At 37.5% G+C, this 18,770-nt stretch overlaps 1 protein-coding gene across 7 annotated transcripts in view; it reads right to left on the reverse strand.

Annotated features, from left to right (window-relative positions):
- Positions 1-1,602: 1,602 nt before the first annotated feature.
- Positions 1,603-18,770, reverse strand: part of PIK3CB (phosphatidylinositol-4,5-bisphosphate 3-kinase catalytic subunit beta) — a 106,860-nt gene continuing 89,692 nt past the window's right edge. For all 7 annotated transcript variants that reach the window (XM_076340829.1, XM_076340836.1, XM_076340835.1 and 4 more), the window contains 9 exons: positions 18,558-18,657; positions 15,939-16,117; positions 15,187-15,296; positions 14,788-14,866; positions 7,092-7,259; positions 6,487-6,610; positions 5,274-5,419; positions 3,607-3,739; positions 1,603-3,112 (listed from right to left, as the gene is read on the reverse strand). In XM_076340829.1, the coding sequence (XP_076196944.1) occupies positions 2,975-3,112; positions 3,607-3,739; positions 5,274-5,419; positions 6,487-6,610; positions 7,092-7,259; positions 14,788-14,866; positions 15,187-15,296; positions 15,939-16,117; positions 18,558-18,657 (1,177 nt within the window). In that variant the 3' untranslated portion in view covers positions 1,603-2,974. The remainder of the gene's footprint in view (positions 3,113-3,606; positions 3,740-5,273; positions 5,420-6,486; positions 6,611-7,091; positions 7,260-14,787; positions 14,867-15,186; positions 15,297-15,938; positions 16,118-18,557; positions 18,658-18,770) is intronic.

An 18,770-nucleotide genomic window follows, 5' to 3' on the forward strand; every position in this document is an offset into this window, starting at 1 on the left:
CTCATATTATAATCTGACCATTTGATGCCTTCTGAATTCTGCAAATGGTCTAAAATAATGGCTCAGAAGAAGAAAAAAAAAAAAATGATCCCACTCAGCCCAAATTAACCTACCATTTTAACACTATAGCTGGACATTGGGAGGTAAGTACAGAAATAATTAATGGACTGATGTGACAAAATTCCAGTATTCTCCTCTTGGATGGCAAAATGTGGAGGACAGGCTGTCTCTCCTCCTCCTTTTCACAAAGCAGTTAATTTATATATTTATTTATTTTCTGAATGAAAATCTGTATGCCACAAGCCATAGCATGGATGATGGAAACCCAGGGAAAGTGGTGATATATTTACCAATACAATTCAGCAAACCAGTACTCCACTCAAAACTTAACATGAAGGTATCACAAAATTAACCTGGGTGACCTTATAAACACTGCTTCATGTAAGGTTCATCCCCGAGAGGTCAACCTGGAGAGGCATTCTTGTGAGATGTGCTATCCTCTCAGCTATCTGAAGACCAAGTAAGTTCAATTTACATGAGGAAAATGCATCATTTTCTTTTGCTGCCAGAAATGAAAATACGCCATTTAACAAGCCTCTAACTTTCTTTCCCCATTCTTGCTAATGAATTGCCAAGAGTAAATGGAGCGAAGATAAAGACAACCAAATACAACATATCCCATTCAAGGGCTATTAACCAATACAAATACTGAGCAGAAGTAGTATTTTCTAATCATCTTTAAGTACTAGCTATCTCAAAGAAGATGGTGAGGAAATCATATTGCCTACCTCAAGTACTTTTATAACCTGCATTAAAGTGACATCCAAAAAAATTCCACAATACAAAACATCTTTACTCCGTGCAATATCCCAGTAGTAATTGAGGGAAGGTGTTTCTGCATCTGGAGGTCAATGCTACTTCCTCCATTTTGTAGATGGGAATCTAAGGCACAGGCTTGAACGACGTGTTCAAAGCCTCACAAGAAGTCTGGGGTAGAACATGGAACGGACTTGCCATTTTAGCTACGTATCTAAGGATGCCATCATGCTCCCTCCTATCACATACCTTGCACACCAGCCCCAAGCAGCCAAGGTGAACTTGCCAACTTGTCTCGAGTTCTGGGAAAGGTTACGTCTCCCTCAGCAAGACGACATACCAGAGATGTCCAAGTACTCTGTCTCACAGAAAGATACAACATGTCCAGGAATGGTTACTTATGCAAATTTATATGCTGTGAATTAGCTGAGGATGGAATTACTTTTTTCAGACTTGTCACCTGCAAAGTAGTTTCTTTTTACCCTTCCTCCCATTTGCTTTAAAAAATAAAAAAAAATTAAAAAGAATTAAAAAGGGAGACATGGCATACTTTAAATGCCACTGTATTATAAAAAAATACAAAAAACCAACCAAACCAACCACAAACCACTTGTTACTTTTACAATATTCTAGAAGCAGAGGTCTTTTCAGATGGATTAGCCCCAAGGGTGAGGACAAGAGAATCAAACCACTACATAAAATGCTATCCTGGCTCCAGATAGGTTCTTGATCTTTAAAAGAAACAACAAAACCGCAAAACAACAACAAAAAATAATCACTCTCAACAAAGTAAAACCACCTTTAATTAAATTCCTACAGAAAACAACATTTCTATGCAAAACAACTGTTTAGTCAAAAAGTAAATATATATGTTTAATTCTCTTTCAAATGTCAACAAGAATTGAGAGCTACCAGTGTTCCTCGGAGAACAAGCAGTAGTTAAAGTCTATCTTGCTGATGTTCAGAAACAGTATGTTACATCTTTTAACCAGCAGTTCCCTATTGCACGTAACAAATTTGCTCTCCATTTAAGCACCTAAAAGCCTGGTACCTCACTAAATAAATTAAAACAAATCCAGTTTCTTCAGCAACCATCTTCAACATATATATCTTGGTAAAGCAACATTACTGCAAGCTTTTAATAAATACAGAAAGAAAAGATTAATGACTTCTCATTGGTGTTTTATGGAATGATCTTTTCCCATAAACACTTGTTTTTCCAAACTTTTGGGTTTTTTGGTATGTACGCTCTAAAAATCACTGTGTAGTATATTTAATGAAAATTTTCCATACATAAGTCAGTACATTTGCATGGCACAACTAATCTGAGATATGAATTTCAATGTAAGGCTGTAAGGAGCTTCTTGCTGAACCTGAAATAAATGTGCCTCTTAAGGAGTTGAAAACAAAGCCCAGAGGCTGAATGGGAGACGATTACCGATGAGGGATTCTCAGACATGTTTGCAATTGGACTAACTTTCCTCTTACTGAAGGGCTTCTTCTGTGTGTGTTATATCAGGGGAACAAAACTGTGCAACCCTGAACATCTGGATGCTGCATCATTTTCAAAGGTCTCTCCCCTGCCCCCCCATCTTACAAATACCTACTCTTCTTTCGGCAGCAGTATAAGACATTAAGCAGCTCCCTGTAGTACAATGATACTGTGGTTGCTATTTACAGTAGAATTAATGCATCTGTGCCAGCAGGGCAGAGTTCATATGAAAAATATACACAATATGGTCATTTTTAGCTGGATTAGGATATAAAAAAAAAAAATTTACTCTTCAAGTCCCAACTTTAAACAAAGAACAGTTCTGTCAGAGGTCTTCAAACCTCCTGAGTATGTTAGAGTACATTACCCTAACGTATAAAAACAAATATTTACACCTCCATAAAGTACCAAAGAATTTTTAAAAATGCCTAGTAGCTCTCAGCGTGCAAAGTCAGCAGGAACTGATTATCCAGGATGTTCACTATTTGTAGAGACAGTCTTGGAATAAAGCATTCAGAAGCAGAGTGCAAAAGACTCAGGAATTATTTCAGCCCATTCCTTTTTGTTGTTATTTTGTTTTCTTTCTTATTTTAAATAAGTTTTGTTGGTCCCCTTTAAAAACACTTATCAAGGTAACATTCAGCTTAGTGCAAATGCAAAAATCTTCTAGGATCTGTAATCTTTTCGAACAGTGTGAGCCATCCAGTTCACTTTAGTAGTCCAACTTTCCCGGAGCGCTTCATCAAACTTTTGCTTAAATTGTTTTAGTGCTTCTTCCTCACTCTTCCCCAAGGCAAGAGAGTCCTAAGATGATAGGAAAACAAGCGCTGTTAGGAATTTTAAAAACCACAATTAAGGCCTCCTTCACTTTTTAATACAAACCACATTCTGTTTTTTTCTGTTTTGACACTTTTTCGCCTATTATTCATTGAGCAATACATCAGTGGTATTTTCTGGGTTTAAAGATAAAACTAAAGAAGAATTAAGCAAATAATTTTCACCTTTACAGGTCTATGCTTGTGCATGAGCCAAGACATAAAACACCGCTGAAATGACTATATACAAGATGCAGGGGTGCTGAACTCATAGAATGGTTGGGAGGATCATATATTCATAGTTTCCTTTGACCGCTAGGACTGACTACAGACCTTGTTCTATATATCTGAAAAAGAAAGCTTTGAGAACTATATGGAAGTTTTGAGAGAAATGGAAAACAATTAAAATGTATCCATCTTGGAATCAAAATTCACATACTGGAAAAAACACTAAGTCCCGCTGAGCTGTAAATCTTACTTTACCTTGAGATACTGGATGTCCTTGACAGAGGTTAGCTCTGGAAGCCCTGCAGTTAACATCAGTGCAAAGAGTGTAATAAATAGGTTTCCGTGTTTTCGCAGAATCAAGTATGCTTCTTCACAATACTGGCGGAACCTTCATGTTCAACCACAAAACACATCCAATGAAGATAATATGTGAGAACTTACACAGTTGGCAAATATATGTAACTATTTCCAAAAATTGTTATCTGGCCTAACACACGTATCGTAGGAACACAGTAACAGAAAGGACAACAGAGATGTCTACAGAACCTCCAATGCATTCCCACAAAAATATCCCATGCCTCTCCAACTAGCCCTTAAAACATTGGTACAAAAGACGAAAAGCTTTAGAGAAAGTGCTGTTCTTCAGGAAGAGCAAAAAATGCCAAAAGGTAACGCCAGTGTCCCATCTCCCTGAGAATTTGTTTGGTGAAACGCCCTAATGACCCTATATAGTGGGCCTACAGTGGAAAAACAAATGCTCTGTAGCAGTCCCTACCAATCCAGCTTGTCTCTGTAAGGTAATTCCTTCCTGCAAACACGGTCAAAACTGAACCAACTGCCAGATCTGGCATAAAGACCCATCATGCAGACACCTGAGAACTTGCTCAACATCCCCAAACGTGCCACTGCCCAGCGTCTAATCTGTGAATTTCCACAGGAAACGGGAAGACCCCTTCAGACTAAGACTAAAAGTTATACTTCAAAGAATAAATTCTCTCCTGAGGCATTTTTCAAGTGAAAGTGGAATCCTACTACCATTTAAAGTCCTCCATATTCCACAGCTCTTGCAATAGCACAGTCACCTAATAGCCTTTACTTCATGGTTTTAAAAATGGAGCTACAGGTTGATTTGCTCACTCTCCAGGGCAGACATGGGTCACTGGCAGTTGTTTTACATTCATTACATCACACCATTACAAACATGTACAGCTTCTTCTACCAGAAGTAGCCATAAGATTTCTCGTGCCATACCTAAGTACTTAATTTCACGTCTCTGTCAATAAATTCTTCCTGTGAAAACTGACAGCAAAACATCCAGCATGACCCTCCTGTCAATTGGTGAGAATGATACAGAAGGGGAAGAAGAAAAATCTGCCTCAACAAGTAGGATCACAGAGGGTAGTTCTCCTTTGTCACGTGCTTTTGTGTTCCACTGTAGCCCTCTAAACCAAGATGGGAAGGGGCATGCAAAAGTGTTGGATTATGAGCACGACTGTATATGCCTAAGCATCCAAGGCCAGGATTGATTAGCACACTGAACGTGCATTGATGGACAGAAAGGGCAAAAGGGAGCCTGCTTTTAAGTCCAGTGCTTCATCTCGCTTGAACAATAGTCTGTGGAATCCCTCCCTAGTGCCCAGTGCTGCTGAAGGTAAAAAAAGGTGAGCCCAGGAGAATCTGCCATCTCCTGCTGGAGGAGATAAAAAGGAACTGTTATCTTTCCACTGCAGAGCTGCAGTTTCTGATGTATGAAGTAATTTGTTAGCTCAGGTAGAGAAGTAGATAGTATTGTAAATGCATGTTGGCACACGTCCGCACAAGTACAAATGAGCAAACCAAACCCAGGTAAGTTCCTGGTGTGCTGGAAATTATCACCAGAGATCATCTCAGTTACAAAAGGAAGAGATCAAAATAATACTCACCGACCAAATTTTTCAGTGTTCCCTGTTTTTCCTTGTTGAATAACATGAATGAAATCATAGGTGAGTATGAAAGGTACCCGTTCCCTTTTAATTCCAAACTTGGACTTGAAGTTTCCAAGAATATGCCCAAAATCTATATGAAAGAGCTAAAAAAAACAGAAGTGAAAATTAATCTCTCTGGTGAAATATTTCACTTTTCTAATATCTCTACTGGATGCTGGTATCAAGAACAGTTAATTCATAATGCTACTCTCCATAGCCCATAGTTTCAACCCTTTGGGAGTATTTAGTTTTAAGACGTTTCAAGATGTATTTAAAGTCAGTGATAACATCCATGCTCTTACGAGCGACCACTGCTACAAATCAGTGTGCAAAAGATTGATATAATCTTTTGTGTCTGCCAACAGACATCTTGTTGGTAAGATCAGATAGAAAAATGAGCCCAATGATGAGCCCGTGAGGCTCAACATCATCGTATCCAAGGGCTTCCTATATAAAATCAGGAGCAAAGCTAGTAGAACTTACATTAATCTCAAGGAACCCGTGACAGTTCTCCCATTTTAGAATCAAAGATAAGGGCATTTCAGCTTTCTTCTAGTAGGTAAAAACTTAAAAGAATACTGCAAATGTCTATAAAACTCTCACTTTTATAACCCTGGCTAGTTTTATAGGCCGAATAATTTAAATAAAATCAGACAAGTTACAGTAGAAAGTAACAATTAAACAGGAAAATAAATTTCTAAGGGTTTACCTAGGTTCTAGGTTTGGAGACTTATAGTCACAGCATTATGCTGGTACTGAGTTCCATATGGAAAATTTCTGCAGAGGTGGGCTGTAGACACTACCTTCAGGAAGACTACACTGCTCAAAAATGCAATTCATATATTTTTAAGGATGGTCTTTTGCAAGATACTCTAAGACTACTTTTATTCAATGAATCTGAACCATTAACAGGCCTTTTGGATGTTCTGAAAAAGTTCTACAGAACAGCCTCACTTGATACAGAATTGCTTACTAAACAGGCATTAGTCAGTCCCTCCACTGGTCTTGCATTTCCTTTCTTTGAAGCTCTCTTCAATTCTCAGTAAACAGACATCAGTTCTAACAATGCAGGCATTTAATTTTACTGATACACTAAATAAATTAAAAGTTCTTAAGATAATTCTTGCACAACAGAGATACCGTAGTTATTCTGCCTACATGAGATTTTTACCTGACCATTTTTTCTGACCATGATGTTGTCACTGTGTCTGTCACCAATCCCCAATACGTAAGTAGCTACACAGTAGCCAGCACAAGACAGAGTAAATTCTTCAATGGCTCGATCCAAGTCATCTCTAAAAACACAGAGACAAATAACATTAGTGCATACTACTGGTAATTCACGTCATGCGTTGACCTCAGAGAGGATTTTTGCTTGTTTAAACCAGAAGCCCATTAGGATGATGTAAAACTAGACTTATTTGAGAGAAAATACTGTAAAAGGTAGCTATGGAGAATAGGAGAAATGCAAATATTATGAAATGCAACAACATCAAGACTTGAGACCCATATAGTTTTCTTGGGTTTTTTTGTTTTGCCAAATCTAGTATAACTTACTCAACAACATGCAGTCAAAATGCTGCAAATGCCAGAATTTCAGCTGGATCGTTGTTTGGATTCCAAGGGCACCGTGAATCTGAGTCAGAATTTTACATACTAGAAAAATAAGTAGTAACAAACCCGCCAGAGCAGCCACACATTCCTCAATATTGAAACAGAAACTTACAGGAATTTTGTAGCCTACACTATAGATGAGAAAGTAACTGTAGAAATTACCCTAAATTGTATTCCTTCAGCCAGTTTAAGAGAGCATCTTTGTTGAAGGCAGCAGCAGCAGCAACATTGCTACTATTTAACTGAATGTCAGCAATGGTTTCTGAACTAGAAACAGCTTCAATAAGGCCAGAGTGATCTCCAGTTGCTAAACAGCCGTATGGCAATATCCTGAAACAAAACACAGATTCATGTTAAAAACAAAAATAGTAAGAAAGTTTCTTTAGTGTATCAATATTTTGAGGGCTGAATACTCACGCTAACTTGAACATTAAACTCTCAAGGGTTAACATACAGATGTTGCTTGCAAAATTAAAACACAGCAATACATTTAAAACATTGATTTTTCCTATTACATACATATACGTAAAAAAAAATTGTAAGCAACCCTAATTTTCCCCCTTTACTAGGGAACACAATTACTTGTAATTTTATAGGAGAAACCATAGAGGGAGCCCTTTATTTTCATTTGTTAATTTACTGACTAGACAGTAAGTTACACTAGCGTTCATTCTAGACTAAATTATTTGTGTAGGTGGAAAAGAGGATCTTATCCTTTTTCTCCATTCTTTCTATTTCAACTTAAAAAGCTAGAAATCCTTTTGAAGATAAACATAAAATAATATTTTCCAATTCTTACTAATTTTAAGCATAGAAACCTAATGAAAAACAGGCATACATCTTTTAACCTGCCTGATATGTAAGAATATTCCTGTGTGTTCATATACTATGCCTAGTAAAAATATCTACAACAATATCATTGCATTAAAATAAGACACAGATAAAGATATGAATCACGGAGATACGTGTCTAAATAGGTAAGTGTATTTTTCCAAAATGTTTCCTCACTCCAGATGCTTAAAATGCTAAATGGAATGGCAACTTAGATGGGAGCTCAATATACGCAATGGAAACTTAAAGCAAACTCTTCAAAGGCATTGCATCACAAATCGAGGTGTCTACTCTCATGCTAGGCATCTCAGGTCAAGAATATGATCTCAGTTCTGGTCGTGGATCCATGTATAAAAGAACGGATGTCCATGCAAATCTAATGGCAGTACACAAGCTATAAGCTAGCACTCACTAACTTACAAAGCTGTATAAAAATTGCAGGACATACTGAAATTCGTGTGTGTGCGTGTATGTATATATATAGAGAGAGAAGGAAAAAGAACTGCTTAGTGGAGTTGTCATTGGTATTTATGTATAAAACAGATACTAAGTTTGATTGCTACAATGCAGAACCACATCTCTTAACTGACACAGCCTATTATCCCAAGCCATAGAAGAAAAATATGCCAAAACTTTTTGGCATAACAGCTATTAGACAACTGAACTGAAGCGGCGCAAGTACTAGTAACTATATAGTTAGGGATTCTTCTCTACTGGCAACGAAGTGAACTGAAAACCAGATTCAGCAGGGTATTTAGAGAACACCCAACTTCAAAACAAAAAAAGTGCAGATTTGGAACCTTCTTCCCGTTTCTATTCTATTTCCCAATTAAAAACCCCAACTCTCTAGACCAGAGGGTTCTCACAATGAACAGAAGGGTATCTGTAATTAACGAACACCAGCATTCATGATACAAGGAAGCACTGCCCATCCTTATCACGACACGACAAATGTAAGCCAAATATTGCCAGGTTAAAGTGCACGCTGGCCTTCTTCCATGGCATTTCAACCCACCCTACTTGCAGCTTAACCGGGCACATGTCCAACAACTTCCCCTTCAAAAGCAAGCAATGATGAAAGCCTTCAGCCCCTTGAGGACTGTGTGCTTACAACTGGAGGAAAAAACATCCTTGTCAGAAAGACAGTTTGACAGGAGTCAAGTTAGGGACAAATCCTCTGGGCCCTTTCCATCTCATCCTGGTCTTTCTGACTTCAACATCTGTCAGCAGGATATGCTCCCTGCTTTTTAATGCCAGTAAAGACCACAGACAGATGAATACAGCAATCCTGGGCAGGACAGAAAGTTTTCTTCTTCACTCCATTTAATACTGTTCTTTATTTCAAGAGTTTAGTTCTCCAAAGCAGTATCTTTCCAAATACAACACCAAGTTCTGGTAATTTATCAACACATTCTCTGTAACTTCAGGTCCAATGGTTTAAAAATAATTACATTCTTTAGACTTGTAACAAATAAATTTTTCAGTATGTTTGTGAACTCTGATTTCATTCATACACAGCCGCTTAACATCAGACTTCGCACACATTAAGGAAGGTGAAAGTGAAACTCGCTATAAATAGGCAGTGAAATGAAAAAGCAGTTTGGAGAACTCCCTCTACCTGTCCAAAAAGTAACTAAGCACTGAATACTTTTATGACAATTTACCACAGCAAAGGTCACTCAACATAGACCAAACTCCTCAAACTTAGGATTTTCTGTTGCACTGTTACTTTACTAATTTCTCCTTTAACACAACTTCAATGCTGTACTATAGGTAAAGCAGTGGAAATACTTTTTGATGCAAGGATTACTCTCCTAAGTGATGTAACACTGCAGACCCCACAGCATGCTTGGGAAGACATGTTATGCTCCTCTGCTGTGACATGTATCTGTAATATTTAAACATTCCTCATAGAAATAATAGAAAGTTACGTCATCTACTATGAGTATGCCCATACATGACTTCAGACATAGAATTTTTTAAAGCAAAATAACTTGAATAGTTGTAACTTTTCAGGGGGCTTGAACCTCTGAAAGTTTCATTTTGTCACTCTGCAGATGCAACCTCAATATAAATACCATTTAACTGACTAAGTTTGTTCCGTAATTGCCCATATTTAAAGTACAAGAAACAACTAGAGATAAACTACAGAAAGAACTGAGGAAGTTTAGCTGCACATGCTTACTAATGTCTTAGGCCACCTATTTCCTGCTCAATTTTCAGGTAATAGTTTGTCTTAGAAATGAGTAAGTAGCGGTTTCTTTAAAGTATGGGGATTAATTAAAGAACATGCTTTTTCGGTTTTCTAATTTCTCTCTGGTACTCAACTGACTGATGTCTAAGGTAAACTAACTCTGAGCCAGACTTCTCTAAATGACAGAGCAGTGTTCGTCTGGGGTGATGGTCTTTGCTGTGTAACAGTTGGGTCTGTACTGAGAAGGAGATGCGATTTACATCTGAAGTTTTATTTGGTTGAGCACTCCACAGCCCATCCAGTGATAGCCCAGGATGAAGGACCTACTGGAGCACACTGTTGCATCCTGCAGCATACACATACTTCCTTTTCTGATACAAACCCTGGTCTTGTTCTGGTATTTAGTCAGAATGCACACACAGGAACCTAGACAACAGAACACACTATGTGTGAAAGAGGCCAGTTTACCCACGAGACAAATTAGTCGGCAGTTAAAAACAAACCAACAACCAACCAACCAACCAACCTACCTTTCTCCTTCTTCAGCTTTGGAGTTCTCAAAACCAATATATATTTGGTGTTCCTCTCCAGAGCTGAGAAATCCCACTGGGAATATCGTGCTTGCTTTAGACATGGACTGGGCTAAGATTTCATTTTAAATTGCTACTAAATAACTGACTGCAGATTGCAGTGCAATTATAAGGAAACTGATCCTATCCCAAACTCCTCGATGGCAGCATATTGGTTGCCTTTTGATCCATGCTTCATAGAAGCTGTACGATTTGCTTGTGGCGAGAGATTATTGATTGAAAGAGAGGGGCAAACAGCAAATGCTTCTGCTCTTACACTGGTGAAACAAGTGAGAAGCCCTGCTTTTACTGGAATGGAGTTACCAGACTTTCTTCAGTGGAAAAAAGTTGAAAAGCACAAAATCCATTATGCATCCACAAAAGGAAAAAAGGAAGCAGCAGCTTCAGGGAAACTAAAGCCTCAAAGGATGATACAGGGCAAGAAGAAAAGCCTCCACTCATTGGTATGGACGTATGAAGTTGTATTTTTCAGGAAAGCAGATCTATTTGACACTGCTTTTTCGCCTGACGCCATGCCTCTTACCCAAGCAAAAAGAAGCAAGCCAACAAGTCCGGACTCATGAACAGGGCAACAGAACTCATTAGCACTACTGTTAATTCATAGATTTTGGAGTTGCCTCTTCTTGAGAGGCATGTAGACTGTAAACGTGGAGATCACAAAGCCTTACCCTCTTAGCTGCATCCTCATGCTCCAGGCGTTCCAAGTGCTGTTTTGTCCAATTCTGTTTTCAATTAAGGCCATTTCGGAGCCTTCCCTTGGCAACTGCCTGGTTAATCTCTCTTTGATAGACACAGAATTGTAACCCTGCCTCAATCCCAGAATTTTATTTTATAATCATAACTAAAAGAGGATGAATGGAAGGAAGATGCTCCCAGTTAAGTAAATAAATGGAAGAGGCCAATTATAGAACTTCAATTCTCACTAGGAATTTCCCCTTTCTACTTCTTTTCTTCTGAGAGTTTTAAGAAAAATCTTGGCCATCAAAGACACTTTTTGGTTTTCCTTTGTTGAGTTTAAAAAAATGCCTTAGTCAGGAAAAGCATATTTGATGACTCCCAATCACTATTCCTGTTTGCTAGGCACGGTGTGTGGCCCAGGCTGGAACCACAAACTAAGCTTCTGGGAAGGCAGCAACCAAAGAATGCCTCATCTGGGATTCCACAGCTGCCAGAGGTTGTCCTTGCCCCTAAATGCTCGATTAGTCTCCTCACAGTCTATTTATAATGACATAAATTATCTAAAGTTTCCTCAAATCAGTGTTCAACTTAACAGACACTCAGCTACTGCATCGCAAACATACACTTCCAGAAACAATTTATTATTCACATTCCTACTTTATCCCATACTTCACTCAAAAGAATCTTTCAATAAGTAGCATAAGCAACAAGTTTATAATTTTACTTATCTGTGCATGCTCATGTTAACTGCCTTATGAAGCTCACACTATTATGCCTGAACCACAAAAAATTTGAAATGAGCTCAAAGAATCTAAATGAAGTATTTCAAGTAATATTTAAATAAGTACTTCTAGCCATATAAACAACACTTAAAAATTAAACATAAAGGATTACAGCTCTTTCACAGGCATAAAAAATTGAATTTATGGCCTCCAAATGGTTTATAATAATGTGACACCCAGTATCTTCTTTAGAACTATTTTTCTAAAAAGAAATTAGAATTTGAGAATTATATTAGCTAAAACTGGTGCATAGATTTGGCTGGAAAAGTTCCCCATGTACTAGAGGGTTGTATGATAACATTGAACAATGCCTGATACTGTTTCTCTTTGAAATACTCTAGTATTCCCACAATGAAGTCATGCTTATCTTAGCAGGTATATGAAGGTAAGAAAACTACTTTGCAAGAGACTTTGCAAGATACAAAGATATTTCTGGTCTGAAAAATGTTTTATGACATCCAAATAGTGTTTTAGCAAGAAAAGAATGCAAAGTGGGCCTTCAGAATGCAGGCTGAAGATGTTCACGATGACCGCAAGTCTTTGGGTATAAACAGTGATGAGGACTGCTCACTGCAGGAAGAAAAAGTGGCTACTACAAAAAATAGCTGAGTTCATTGCTACTTACACAACTGATGAAAAAGTGACTGGCTTACACAGGAGGAGACATTGCCCTAGAGACTTGACTAATGAACTAGTAAATAAATGAAAATCCCACAACCCTCCTCATCATTCTGAACAAGTTTTCCAAATGCTAGACACTCCTGTACTCGTGGTATCTTGGAAAGGTTTATTACTTCGTTTTTAGAAAAGTGGCTTTGCAGGAGCAGCAGAGCAAATGAGAAGATTCTTCTCAAATGGAGTATTTCTGCCCTAACAGAATACTTAAATTATGAGTTTTCATTTCTACTGTAAGCTTACAACCTCACAAAACCTGCCCAAAGGAAGCAGAAATGGAAGCTTCAGCATGAAATATGGGTGAGTTCAATAACATAAAAACCTCTTTAGTACTTTAGTACAAATGCACTAGAACATTACGCTTTTTCTCCACTGATTTTATAATGGCCGAGTTAGAACTACTTCATTGAAATAGCATTGAAAAGTGAAATTTTAAGGAAGCTGCAACGTATTTTTTTCCCAATATAGTAGTGGTTCTAAATATACCACCTTTCCTGTCAACCTCATCTTACTATAGAATCTTGTCTTGCTCTTGAATGACTATCCACTAGTTATCATGATTCAAAAATACAACTGAAAACATGCAGTAACTGAGATTAGCAGGTGGTAAGCATAAAACAGATGGAGGTACTTTTTCTTACATACATACTTAAATAATGAAAGTCTTGCACCACAGGATGCTGACAAGGCTAAGAATATAAAAATTCCCTTATAGACTCCGGCGATAATCCACTTGTCATGAACCTCCAGGCAGAGTATGTAGTAGTCCACCCACCCAGACTGTAACTTCCTAACTCAAGAGGCAACAATACTATGGGAGTCACTCAAAAGCCTTGCTAAAGTCAAGGTAAGGACATCCACTACTATTTCCCTCCCTCAAAGAAGGCAATCAGATTAGTCAGGCATGGTTTACTCTTGGTAAATCCATAGTGACTGTTCCCAATCATCTTCATTTTCTTTGTGCAGCAGCCCTCTTAGAAGAGAAGCACAAGCAACTAACTTCTCCTCTCCCACGACCCTCATCTTCATGAAGCCTGTTATGCAGTTAATACAAGACAGACATTCCTCTGTTAAATTCTGTAGGAAATAGATCACAAGTATAAAACTTATTTGGACAGTAATACATTCATTTGTGGCCTTGGCTGCACAAACCATACATATCCTTAAGAAATAAGGCCAAGAGAAAAAAGAAAATGTTAAAAAGAAGAACCTGTATTTGTGCGTTCCACAATTCTGGTAATTCTCAACCAGATAGTGAAATTCTATTACAAAGAATCTCAAAGCTCCTACTCCCCCACCCCCAAATTACCAGTACTTAAAGCTGACTAATTTCTAGAGAGCGTTTTGCCTATCAGCTCTACCTATTAGAGAATGTTGATGGTGTATTCCAGATGCAATCCTCAGCAGCTAACTCTTGGCCAGAACATTCTTGTGTTCTATGTTTGTACCTCACTTGCACATGTATATATTAGAACTTAAGAGCTGCAATTCCCATAATCGCTAAGTCCCCATTTTTGCATATCCCTGGAAAATCAGTGACCGTTACTAGATAAGTTTGTTACATGAAGAATTTATGAAACACCTGCTTTTGGAAAGGTCACAGCGACAAACAAACCAAAAAAAGGCACAAAACCTGCTTGCTGGACTGTTAACTCAAGAATTGCTTCCTCACCTCAAACAATGTTTTTTATCTAGATGATTTTCAAAGGATGAAAACAGTGGACTATATAAGAGAACAGTGGAATTTATAATCAGCGTGGCAACTTAGATAAACGACAGGAGATATGGTGCACTAGGAAAAATATTCTGCTTGATAATAAACAAAAATCCCAAAGTTTCACTTCACTTCTTGCATTATTTCTTTTCATGGCTAAATTCTTTTGTAATGTGGGCCATCTGGAGAATGAACTGCAAAGAGAAGTCATCCAATAAGTTAAGGTAACTGCTTTCTATAGCCTGTTCACCCTGGCTATGACTACTGAAACCTTTGGGCATCAATACAGACATTTGGAAAGGGGACAGTAGGGAAGGTATTTAGAAAACAGGAAAGCTTTACTGCTAACAGTGGACTCTCCATCCAAATAAACTAGCCCTCAGGAGATCCTTACCGGAGATCCAGACCAGCTTCTTTCCAAAGTATGTCCATCAAACGCAAAATCTGGAGCGTCAACATATCCTGTCGGAGATCTGTAAGAGAAGGTTGAAACTGCTATTTCAATTTCTCAGTGTGTTGTAGACAAACTTTCTAATGTTTATAAGGCCTTCAGAAAAAAGTATCTAAAAATACTCATCAAGCCTAAAGATTAAAGTGGGATTAACCATAATTATATCATTGTGACTGATAATGTCTATACTTTGAAACCCAGTCAGAAGAAGATGCTTAATTTGTTTACCAATATTAGAGTAAACCACGTTTACATTATGGCAATACAGAGCAACACAGCTTAAGTGCAAGTGTGGGAATGAAGAAGGAAAAGGAAAAATTTAAAATATTTAACATTGCTTACCATCACCATTTTTAAAGATGATCCCTACAAGATCTCCTCCAAACATTTTATTGTTGTATACTATCCATAGAGGCTTCATTTTAGAATCCATATATCTACACTTCTCAACACTAGAAGTAAATACAACAAATGTTTTAGTCAAATAAGAGTAATTCAACTGGAATGTTCAAAACACAACAGAACATGTAGACTTCCAGTTTAGAAGTACTTAAATGTTATCTCTGCTTTCATTCTGCTACTATGCTATGAGCGCTTACCAAGTACGAACGTATCTGTTACAGATGGAATGTATTGGATACCGTGATTGGCATACACGTATCTAATACTTAAATTAAGCACTCACATTTTCCGAGAAAATAGTTTTCTTTATATCCTTTCCCATCAATTTTTAGACTTTATATTTAAATGCTCTTAAAAATTTTAACAGCTTTTGTGCTTATTGTTATAAACAGAAGCCAGGAATGTAGTCCAATTCACTTTTAGGCTTATATTTAAATATATTTAGCTATGGTAATACATTGACTGAGAGAGTATTAAGTTTCATCATGGATCACAAAAATCTTCTAACTTAACTGATATCTTAACCTTAGGAAGATTCCCAACAGACCTTCTCTCACTATAGAAAAAGTTCCCTATGACAGCATATCTGCTGAATAATAAAGCCAAAGGAAGTTAAAGCACATACGCGTTTCTGCTTTACTGTTTCCGTGCAAAAGCTACAGTGAAATTTTATTCACTCATTCTTAACTTACTGTAGTTCTGAAAGTATAACAGAAGGATTCAGAGGAGACTGGAGGTCAGAAAGTGCTTCTCTGTAGGCATTTTGTTTCAAACATGTATGCATTGCATCTTTTCCTTTTGCTTTGCTTTGCTTCATGGCATTCAGCTTAATTAGACTATTTAAAGTCTTCATTTTATTAAGGGCTTCCACCTGAGAGAGAGATTTTATCTTTAAAGGTTATTGCTCTGATTTTACACATAATACAATGCAAAATCCCATTTCAAAACAAACCAGTTAACTAAAGTATGAAATAATTCTACAACTTTTTAAAAATGGAAATAATAGATGGCAATTAAGATGGCATTCCTGAAAAAACATGAGAACAGCCTTTTCTGAGTCACACATGTCCCAGAAATCCCATTTTCTTAAGTAACAAAGACATCAATGGGGTGAAGTGTCCTAAGCTTCAAGTCACTTTTTAAAGCATGACTTAACATCTCAAAAAAAATGGATGAGGTATTTTAATGTATGATACATTTACACAAATTCCTTCTTCAAAATACAATTTTCGTCCACTAATTGAACAAAGCACATAACATAGGTGCCTCTATCCATACTGAAGTCAACAGAAATACTGAGCGCTTCATACCTCTAACAAAATCAAACATTACTTGAGATGAGCTACGGATACAGATACTTCATTGTACGCATTCAGTTAGTTGCATACAATACGATACGGCCATATGACTACTTGCAGACAATTTTCACAATACTTAACTACACATACTTAACTTTCACAGAGCAGAGTCTTAAATGTTTGCTCATTAAAATCCTGCTGAAGTTAGGCATAAGGTAAATGCTGTAATCAATTAAGGTGTTCCAAATCATAATATCTCATCTAAGCAATAGTGTTACCTTAAAAATGTGTAAAAAGGCAAGGCCATTATTTGCAATCAATACAGGTGGGTTTAACCCTTTTTTCTCCCTTCTGTTTTAGAAAGTCTTCTACTGGTACATAATTTCTAAGAAAACAAGTAAACTAGCAATGTAAATATACATAAAACTAACAGAGAAAAGCCCTTCGGTAACAAACCTAGATAGCACATTCAACAAATATAATTTCTACATTGCATCTACATCGAAGCAACTTGTTAGCTGAATATAAAACAGTCGTTATAACAATTAGCCGTATTTGCACTAGCCACAGTTAACATGCTCAGTAATACGCATATTCTCTAGCAAACAGCATCAATTCAACAATTACAAAAGTTGATTTCTATACAAGGAAGCTTCAGTCTAACTTACAAGGTGCTGAGTCAAAACTTACCACTTCTACACACAAACTGAACCCTGTCAGGCAGGATGCTGTGGAAATTGTATGCAGTTTGATTATAAAACTGAGGCAATGGAGACCTGCCAGGTCAGCCATCTGTCAAAACCAAAAGCGCTCTGCTTTTCCACTATTCTAGGAGCTGTACAAACATCAGTGACAAGGGAACAAAATGGAACCTGTGTTGTACAAACAGGAACTTTTTGAAGTATTTCTACTTTGAATTTCTTCCGTGTTTGCACAGTTGGGAATTTTTTTGCCCCTTCTTTGATTGTACTGACATTTGTTTCCTGTGAAGTGCACAAAAACTTTCTGACCTTAAGTCTATTGCTTAAAGCATTTCATCACCTAATCTTTTTATGATTTTGACAATACGAACAACCACACATGCATAAGAGATGGTCTTTTCAATGTCCTGTGAACTGCAGTAATAAAGAGCACAACAGTACATTCCTGTTCCATACGCCCCTCAAAGCATAGTTTCAGCGTAGACAGTATCAAAACTGTTAGAAATAACACTCATCAGACAAGTATCTACTGAGTTAAGTTTTTGTGGCCTGATACAGCAAATACATTAATTCCAGAGAGAGATAATTTTTCAAAGATTTTTACGGTCGCAATCGAAATTAACTTGTAAAACTGCATTAGAGCCTTCAAACATGATTTGAGTGTCTCTATTAATGATCTGATGATACACTTATTAGGGTATTTAAAAGCAAACGTTTTTCCTTGGGTTTTTTTTGTAAACGGCATATCTATATTAACACTAAAATGAGTATTTTGTTTACTTCAGCATCTTTATTTCCAAGGAATACTACATTATACTACAACTTCAGGGTTTTTTGCATCACCTTTTAACAAAAGCCAAAGCTGCAGAAAGTAGTCCTGAAGTCATCTAGATAAGGTTTAGACAGAAAGGTAATAGTTTCTATTGAACAAGCTACCCCTAGGGGAAAAAAGGTCAGAAGTTTCAAGTGCACAGAAACCCTTCTTCAGTTAATAATCCAGGCAGTCTACTGTTCTATCCAGAATATACGCATACTGCTGAAAGTATCTCGCACATCTCAGAACACTATAAAAACAGCTCCCGACCTCTGAGGCCCCACAGCGCTAGCTGCTTTCTGTGCCAGGGAGGACTGCTCCATCATCCATCTATTTAGCCCTTTTATTGCCCTGTCTTCCCATGCTTCCTTCTCTTCCCCGCTCCCCAACAGATGGACTTTGTCAAGGTAACCAATATGCCCCACAGGAGCAATGGAATAAGTATTTGAGTTACAAGCTGGGATAAGTCAAGATTTAAAGGAGAAGGGAAGTCTATACCTGTTTAGCAAGCACTTTCATATGAGCAACACTTCCTCGGCAGTAGGCTTCAAGTATCAAACCAAACTGTACTGAAACGGCAGGTATGTGAACCTCTGACCTATAAGAAAAGCTTCTCATCAGACCACAGCATTTACAGATTAGCATTCTTCAAGCCATTAAAATGAAAAACAAACCCAACACCCCCCCCCCAAAAGCTCATGGTTATGTAGA

The sequence above is a fragment of the Aptenodytes patagonicus genome, chromosome 6 (assembly GCF_965638725.1).
Source record: "Aptenodytes patagonicus chromosome 6, bAptPat1.pri.cur, whole genome shotgun sequence".
Classification (NCBI taxonomy): domain Eukaryota; kingdom Metazoa; phylum Chordata; class Aves; order Sphenisciformes; family Spheniscidae; genus Aptenodytes; species Aptenodytes patagonicus.